We start from the raw sequence: 9433 nt of genomic DNA on the forward strand, positions 1-9433 counted from the left end.
AATTGTCGCGGGCGACAAAACCAAAAAAAAATTGTCGCGGGGGACAAAACCAAAATAATGAATTGTCGCTGGAGATAAAACCAAAGTAATGAATTGTCGCGGGCGATAAAACCAAAATATTGAATTGTCGCGGGCGACAAAAACAAAATATTGAATTGTCGCGGGCGACAAAACCAAACTAATGAATTGTCGCGGGCGACAAAACCAAAAAAAGAATTGTCGCGGGCGACAAAACCAAAATGGTGAATTGTCGCGGGCAACAAAACCAAAAAAAAATTGTCGCGGACGACAAAAACAAAATATTTAAAAAAAATAATGAATTGTCTCGGGCGACAAAACCAAAAAGAAGAATTGTCGCGGGCGACAAAACCAAAATAATGAATTGTCGCTGGAGATAAAACCAAAGAAACGAATTGTCGCGGGCGATAAAACCAAAATATTGAATTGTCGCGGGCGACAAAAACCAAACTAATGAATTGTCGCGGGCGACAAAACCAAAAAAAAAGAATTGTCGGGGCGACAAAACCAAAATAATGAATTGTCGCGGGCGATAAAACCAAAATATTGAATTGTCGCGGGAGACAAAACCAAACTAATGAATTGTCGCGGGCGACAAAACCAAAAAAGAATTGTCGGGGTGACAAAACCAAAATAATGAATTGTCGCGGGCGATAAAACCAAAATAATGAATTGTCGCTGGCGATAAAACCAAAATGGTGAATTGTCTCGGGCGACAAAACCAAAAAGAAGAATTGTCGCGGGCGACAAAACCAAAATAATGAATTGTCGCTGGAGATAAAACCAAAGAAACGAATTGTCGCGGGCGATAAAACCAAAATATTGAATTGTCGCGGGCGACAAAAACCAAACTAATGAATTGTCGCGGGCGACAAAACCAAAAAAAAGAATTGTCGGGGCGACAAAACCAAAATAATGAATTGTCGCGGGCGACAAAACCAAAATGGTGAATTGTCGCGGGCGACAAAACCAAAATAATGAATTGTCGCGGGCGATAAAACCAAAATAATGAATTGTCACAGGCGATAAAACCAAAATAATGAATTATCGCGGGCGACAAAACCAAAATAATGAATTATCGCGGGCGATAAAACCAAAATATTGAATTGTCGCGGGCGACAAATCAAAAAAAAAATTGTCGCGGGCGACAAAACCAATAAAAAAATTGTCGTGGGCGACAAAAACAAAATATAAAACCAAAATAATGAATTGTCGCGGGCGATAAAACCGTAATAATGAATTGTCGCGGGCGATAAAACCAAAATAATGAATTATCGCGGGCGACAAAACCAAAATGATGAATTATCGCGGGCGATAAAACCAAAATATTGAATTGTCGTGGGCGACAAAACAAAAAAAAAAATATTCGCGTGCGCCAAAACCAAAAAAAAAATTGTCGCGGGCGACAAAAACAAAATATAAAACCAAAATAATGAATTGTCGCGGGCGACAAAACTAAAAAGAAGGATTGTCGCGGGCGACAAAACCAAAATAATGAATTGTCGCTGGCGATAAAACCAAAATAATGAATTGTCGCAGGCGATAAAACCGGGACAAAAAAAAATTGTCGAGGGCGATAAAACCAAAATTATGAATTGTTGCGTGCGACAAAACCAAAACAATGAATTGTCGCAGGCGATAAAACCAAAATAATGAATTGTCGTGGGCGACAAAACCAAAATATTGATTTGTCGCGGGTGACAAAACCAAATTAATGAATTGTCGCGGGCGATAAAACCAAAATAATCAATTGTTCCGGGCGATAAAACCAAAATAATCAATTGTCGCTGGCGATAAAACCAAAATATTGAATTGTCGCGGGCGATAAAACCAAAATATTAAATTGTCGTGGGCGACAAAACCAAAATATTGATTTGTCGCGGGTGACAAAACCAAATTAATGAATTGTCGCGGGCGATAAAATCAAAATAATGAGTTGTCGCGGGCGATAAAACCGAAATAATGTTTTGTCGCGTTATTTTAGTTTTGTGGTTTTGTCATAATGTCGCCCTCATTTGCATATACGTGTTTTTTTTACGCATGGCCCTTATCAGCCACCATACTAAAGCCTTAAGTTCGCGTAAAACTCGATAAACACTTCAAGCGACACAGCGAACGATCTCCTTTCCCCTACAGCGAACGCTTAACCTAGTAGAGGCTACTAGCCTATGTAGGCCTATGTATATGCGTAGGCCTAACATCCGGACAGATTGGTCGTAGGCCTATTGAATTTAACAACCCACCTAAATATCGTAAATTTTGTTTTGAAGTTCAATCCAATGAGTCCGTTAATAAACGCAACAATTGTACTGCGTTTGTTTGATACAGTAAAGCTCAGTACCGGTAGGCCTAAAGCCGCGTCAAACTCGATAAACACTTCAAGCGACACAGCGAACGATCCCTTTCCCCCACAGCGAACGCTTACTCCGAATGTCAAGTGAGTCCAGCATACGGATAGGAGTGTGTTATATACTTGTATTTAGTAAATAACTTGTGCATTTGACAATGATCGGTATGTACTGTAGGAAATATAGAGTATTGATGGTATTGATATAGAGGTTGAAGCCCGCGGCCGAATAAAGTAATATATTCTTTTATTTTGATACCTCGTCGACATAACAGCTTTTCTCCGCTATATCTATCCGGCGTGTTTAGTTTAGGCCTACGATTCCCCGGTACACTAAAGATTTATCTTAGTAAATACACGGTTAATTCGGTAAAGAAAAATAGGTTTTGTTATACTAACTCCTTGAAACCCGCAGCCAAATCACTGGTAGTAATAAATTAATTTGTACTCGATTTGATTCTCATGATGAGGAGAAACTCGTAGCTGATCCCCGGAACGACGATGTAGTAACACACGTCGATTCGTCGATGTTTACGGCTCGACAGTGCTTTTAAAATCTAAAGTAGTAAATTTCCAGTGTATCGGTAATATGATTTGATGAGGAAAATGGGCTATTGTTAAAATCACTGTTTGAAGACCGCGACTGAATTTGAAGTCTGCGGCAATAAATTAGTTCATTTATACTTGAATTGATAATCGAAGTGACAGTCGGCCTGCGGGTTGATTTCGGGATGACGACTCGAAAAACATGTCGCCCCATTGAATGGGGCTAAATTTTCGATGTTTACGGCCCGACAGCGCTTTTGTAACGATGATTCGTGAAAAAACACGCGGGCTATTTGTAGATCTCAGTGAGCTGAACGATATTATATGGATTGTATATGAAACAGCGGTAAGGTAACAAAGCCTATGTTCTTTTGGTAAAAATAGTGTGGAAGAAAATAATAATAATAATGTGAAGTCAATGTATATGTTATATGTAAAGTTATTTGTTTGTATAAAGTGTAACGGTAGTTGGTCGTTCTTTTGTTCGTTCTCTTGTCAGTATTCCAGTATTCGGTAGTATTGTGTTGTATTGTTGTTGTTGTCTGGTATTGTTATTTTCCCGCCTCAAAGTTTATTGGCATATCCGTTTCCGGGTTACTCCCGCATTTTGTGTAATATTTTTGGCACTTGGTCGTTCGAGCTCCTCGGAGTATCAGTGCTTGTCTGTGTGCTTGCTATATTGGAATCTCCCTCAGTCGTCATGTAAGTTTTGTGCAAATTTATATTAATTAATTATTGTAACTGTTTACGACATTTCCTACCCTTATAATATTTGTTTTTGTAGAAACGTGTAATATTCGTCGTTTGTTTTTTGTCGTCGTAATTTGAAAATAAACACGCATCAATGAGAAGTATCGACTGACTTCGTTTGTCATTTGCAACATTGTTTATGACGAGGGAGATGGCATCACTTGACGAGAAGGTTAAATCGAGAGCGGGTTTCAAGGCCAACGTCACAAAAAGAAGCAACATCCTTCGGAAGGCGTTAAAAGAAGGGCTACCGTATGATGATGTAAAGAAATTAATCGACGACGTTACACAATCGTGGGAAAAGTTCGAAAACGCGCACGACGCCGTTCATTGTCTGTATATCGAAGATGATGACATTGAAAATTCATATATGTATTTCGATCGGGAAGAGAAAAAGTATCGCGAGTTGCTAGAAAAGGCAACCAAAGTTCAAAGTCCTGTGGTTTCGGATTCCGTAGCTGCGTCAACAGGCAATAGTGATAGTGATCTTGCTGCGATGGTAAAAAGTCTAAAACGAATGGCTTTACCACAACAAGAAGTGCCAATTTTCGGCGGTGATCCTATTGAATATTGCTATTTCGTAAAAGCTTTTGAAAATATAATCGAAAGTAAAACCGATTGCAGTAGCCAAAGGCTGTATTATCTAATGCAATATACGCGCGGTGAGGTGAACGAGTTAGTGCGAAGCTGCATGGAGCAACCACCAGACATCGGGTACTCAGAGGCGAAGCGTTTGTTGAAAGAACACTACGGTAACAATTATATAATTGCATCAGTACTTGTTGATAATTTAATTGAAGGCCCGGTGATAAAATCAGAAGATGGTCAAGCTCTCCATAATTACTCTATGAAACTTATAAGTTGTAAGAATACTTTGGGTGAAATAGGCTACTTAAGTAAGGTTGAAAACCCAGATAATCTGCGCCGAATTATAGCTAGACTCCCTTATGATTTGCGTAAAAAATGGCGTGTCAAAGCAGATTATATCACTACGTTTAATGATCGCGAAATTCGACTTGACGATATTTCTAATTTTGTTCAATCGGAAGCTAGAGTGTTAAATCATCCGGTTTTCGGTAAGCTTTCCGATGGTTATAAAAGATCCGATTTAAGTGGTCAAAGCTCTTTATCCAAAGGCGGTTATCGAAAACCTAATAATCCAGTCGGACAGTTGGGCCAGCGTAATTTTGCTATCAGCTCGTATAATCAATGTATGAATCGTAATCAAAATCAACGAGTTAATCTCGATACTATTAGAACACCCAGTTCTACGGTTTGTCAATTGTGTTCAGTTAGTAATCATTCTTTGTCAAACTGCTACAAATTCAGAGGGTACTCATATGACCAGAGGGTTAAGGTATTGAAGCAGAAGCGGTTATGTTTTTTATGTTTAGGTCAAAACCATATCGCGCAGCAATGTCAAAGTATGGAATTCTGCGAAGTGTGTCACAGTCGACACAACACGCTATTGCACAGATACACTTTGTCGCCAAACGTTGTCAATAGTAGTTCTGTACCTTGTTCAAATCGGCTTACGGAAGGAATGATTCACCACGATAATCGTAATTCACCACAGCCATCGACGGCAACTGGCAATGTGACAGAAAATGGGCAAACTTTATCTGCAACCAATCAGTGCGTTAAACAAAATATAACACGTCGCATAGGTTTGCCAATAGTGCCAGTGAAAATCAAGGGTTGTGGTGGGTTCGAATTTATTACATACGCCTTGTTAGATACCGGCAGCACCTCTACATTCTGCAACGAAAATCTGATAAAAGATTTAGGATTTATTTACAGTGACTTGCGTCAAACTAACCTATCGTTATCAACTTTGACAGAGGCTGACAATTTGACTCAATCTTATGTAACTGACTTGAAAGTATCGGACTTAGACGGAACATACAGTACGGAATTGACAAATGTATTTTCGAGACCTTCTTTGCCTATGTCTGAGAAAGACATTCCCAGACAGTCCGATTTAAACGGATACTCGTATTTAAGCGGTGTTGTTTTAGCTGACGTCAATGCTTACGTTGGGCTAATCGTAGGTAATGACAATCATCACGTGTTAGAGCCCTTAGAGGTCATAAGTAGCACCAACGGAGGGCCCCACGCTGTCAAAACTATAATTGGGTGGGCTGTCAATGGTCCTCTTGGTGGGAGTACATGTGTAACCAACAAAATGGCCTTTAGCATAAATAGAAACGAAGATAGACGCGACAGCGAACTGACGAGACAATTTCAGCTATATTGCGACTTAGAATTCAATGATCGAATTTCGGATGATACTAAATGCATGTCTCAAGAAGACAAACGGGCTTTAGAGATTATGGAATCATCCGTCACTCTAACTGACGATAAGCATTATCAAATAGATTTACCCTTTCGGGATGAACAGATTAATATGCCCAATAATAGGGCTTTGGCTTTACATCGTTTGAAAAGTTTGAAAAAACGTTTTCTCAGCGACCCTATGTTGTTGAAAAAATATGCCGATTTCCTTGATAATATGATAAAATCTGGATTCTGTGAGAAAGTTCCTACAATTGACTTAGATCGAGACGACGGTATGGTCTGGTACCTACCACATCACAATGTATATCACCCTACAAAAAAGAAAATCAGAGTCGTGTTTAATTGTTCATCGAAATATTTGGAATTCTCGTTGAACGATCATCTTCTTCAAGGCCCGGACTTGACGAACTCCCTGCTTGGAGTTTTGACAAGATTCAGGCAAGAAAGAATAGCCTTTATTGCGGATATTGAAGGAATGTTCCACCAAGTCCGAGTGACGCCGTCGTTGTGCGATGCCTTACGGTTTTTATGGTGGACGAATCGTAATTTAGACGCTAATCCAGATGAATACAGAATGCGCGTGCATCTTTTTGGTGCAACATCTTCGCCTTCTTGCAGCAGTTTTGCTCTTCGAAGGTGCGCATTGGACAACACAGAATTATTCGATGCTACTTTAACTGATACCGTTCTGCGTAATTTATATGTAGACGATTGTTTGAAATCCGTCGGGACTGTTCACGACGCAGTAAGACTTTTGAGCCAATTGATCGAAATTTTAGCTAAAGGGGGATTTCGGTTAACTCAAATTTCATCGAATTCTCGACAGGTACTTGAAAGCGTGCCAGAGACCGAAAGGGCAAAAATGATAAAAGATTTAGATTTCAATATTGAGCAACTGCCTATGGAGCGTACTCTTGGCGTATTATGGGATATGGAGTCTGACTCTTTACTTGTTCGAGTTAAAATCGACCATTCGAAGCCCAAAACTAGACGTGGTATCTTATCTACGGTCAGTTCCCTGTATGACCCTATCGGATTTACTTCACCTTTATCATTGCCCGTAAAATCATTGTTACAAGAGATGTGTAGGATTAAGTTAGGGTGGGATGACATAATTCCCGCCTGGTGCGATGAGTTTTGGTTGAAATGGCTAAACGAATTACCTAGTTTAGAAGGTTTACGCATCGGTAGATGTTTTAAACCATCAGGCTTCGATGATCCAATATCCGCTCAGTTACATCATTTTTCTGATGCTGCTGAGATTGGATACGGTGCAGTTAGTTTTCTGAGGTTATTCGATGGCACGACGGTGCATTGTAGTTTCGTGCTCGGTAAGTCTAGAGTGACGCCTCTGAAAACCGTGAGCATTCCACGACTTGAGTTGGCCGCTGCAGTTTTGTCAACGCGACTCGACGGCATGATACTAAAAGAGATCGACATACCTATCGAAACCTCATATTTCTGGACGGACAGTACAGCAGTCCTCAAATATATTCGAAACGAGGATAAACGGTTTCAAGTTTATGTAGCAAACAGGGTGTCAGCAATAAGAGAACACTCTAAACCATGTCAATGGCGCTTCATCGATGGCTGCCTCAACCCAGCTGATGACGCTTCTCGCGGTTTAAAGCCAACTGAACTTATTATCTCGTCGAGATGGTTAATGGGACCAGAGTTTCTTTGGAGAGATGAATCTCAATGGCCCAAACAGCCAGATGACGTGAATTTTGATATAGACCCTTCCGATCAAGAGTTAAGAAAGACGGTTAACACGGTTGAGGTTGACGAAGACCATCTACTTAACTCATTTAGTCAATTTTCTTCTTGGTACAAACTCAAGAAATGTGTAGCCTGGATCCTGAGGCTCAAATCTCGACTATTGAGTAGAGTTCGGAAAATCGACTCTGTGGTGAAATCCAATTGTATAACAGTTTCCGAGTTGAGACGTTCAGAGAATGCAATATTAGGTTACGTACAAAAACGGTATTACCCTGACGAATGCAGTCACTCTCTTAAAAGGACAAGTTCCCTTATCCCGTTAGATCCTGTCTTGGTTGACGGACTCCTTTGTGTAGGTGGCCGTCTCAGGCGCTCGACATTACCGGATAAACGTAAACACCCAATCATAGTTCCAAAGAAAAGCCACCTATGTACATTAATTATTGATTATTATCATAGAGTGTATGCGCATAGGGGGTGTGAAGACGTCTTATCAAACATTAGAAAGAAATATTGGCTAATTAACGCTAAATCGGCTATTAGGCGTAGATTAAATGCCTGTATTACTTGTAGGAAACAAAGGGCTAAGGCTGTAGGACAAAAGATGTCTGACCTACCAGAAGATAGGGTTACTCCGAATTTACCCCCATTTACAAATGTGGGGATCGATTGCTTTGGGCCGTTTCTCGTCAAACGGGGCCGGGCGCAAGTTAAACGTTACGGTTGTTTGTTTACGTGTCTCACCTGTCGGGCTATTCACATCGAAGTTTGCCATTCTTTGAGTACCGATTCATTTATTTGTGCACTCCGTCGGTTTATCAGTCGACGCGGTAACCCCTTACGTATCAGGAGTGATAATGGTACAAACTTTGTTGGAGGCCAACGGGAGTTAAAAAAGGCGGTATCCGAATGGAATCAAGATCAAATTCACGAGTTCCTTTTGCAGCGTGAAATTGAATGGGTTTTTAATCCACCAACTGCCTCACACATGGGTGGTGTGTGGGAGCGAATGATTAGGTCAGTGCGCGAAATTTTAGGTTGCGTATTAAGTGAACAAATCGTAGATGACGAAGGGTTGAGTACCTTGTTCTGCGAAGTGGAATGTATTGTAAACGGGCGTCCACTTACTGCAACATCGGATGACCCCAACGATTTAGACGCACTATCACCTAATCATTTGCTCTTACTTCGATATGGGCCTGATTTACCACCTGGGAAATTTACGGATATTGATAATTATTCGCGAAAACGTTGGCGCCAAATTCAATATCTCGCTGACGTGTTTTGGCGTAGGTGGTCAGCAGAATATTTGCCGCTACTCCAGAAACGTTCAAAATGGTTTGAGTCGCGTAAAAACCTCTCGGTAGGAGACTTAGTCTTAATTGTGGATAATCAAGTCTCACGAAGTTTATGGCCTATGGCACGTGTACTGAACACATATCCAGATAAAGAGGGTCACGTTAGGAAAGTGCGTGTTAAAACAAAAAATGGTGAGATTATACGACCCGTCCATAAATGTGTTTTCTTGGAAGGTTGCGAAAAGTAAATTTAAGACGTTTTCGCTCGTTGAATTAATAGTAATTCACGTTTTTCACGAGTTTCGTTTGATTAAATTCCCTTTAAGTAATTTAATGAGGCCAGGAATGTGAAGTCAATGTATATGTTATATGTAAAGTTATTTGTTTGTATAAAGTGTAACGGTAGTTGGTCGTTCTTTTGTTCGTTCTCTTGTCAGTATTCCAGTATTCGGTAGTA

At 40.3% G+C, this 9433-nt stretch overlaps 1 protein-coding gene across 1 annotated transcript; it reads left to right on the plus strand.

Annotated features, from left to right (window-relative positions):
• Window positions 1–3812: 3812 nt before the first annotated feature.
• Window positions 3813–9224, plus strand: LOC141909135 (uncharacterized). Its single transcript, XM_074799521.1, has one exon. It carries the CDS (start codon window positions 3813–3815, stop codon window positions 9222–9224), a length of 5412 nt encoding a protein of 1803 aa, XP_074655622.1.
• Window positions 9225–9433: the final 209 nt, after the last annotated feature.

Source organism: Tubulanus polymorphus, chromosome 7, assembly GCF_964204645.1.
Source record: "Tubulanus polymorphus chromosome 7, tnTubPoly1.2, whole genome shotgun sequence".
Taxonomy (NCBI): Eukaryota; Metazoa; Nemertea; class Palaeonemertea; order Tubulaniformes; family Tubulanidae; genus Tubulanus; species Tubulanus polymorphus.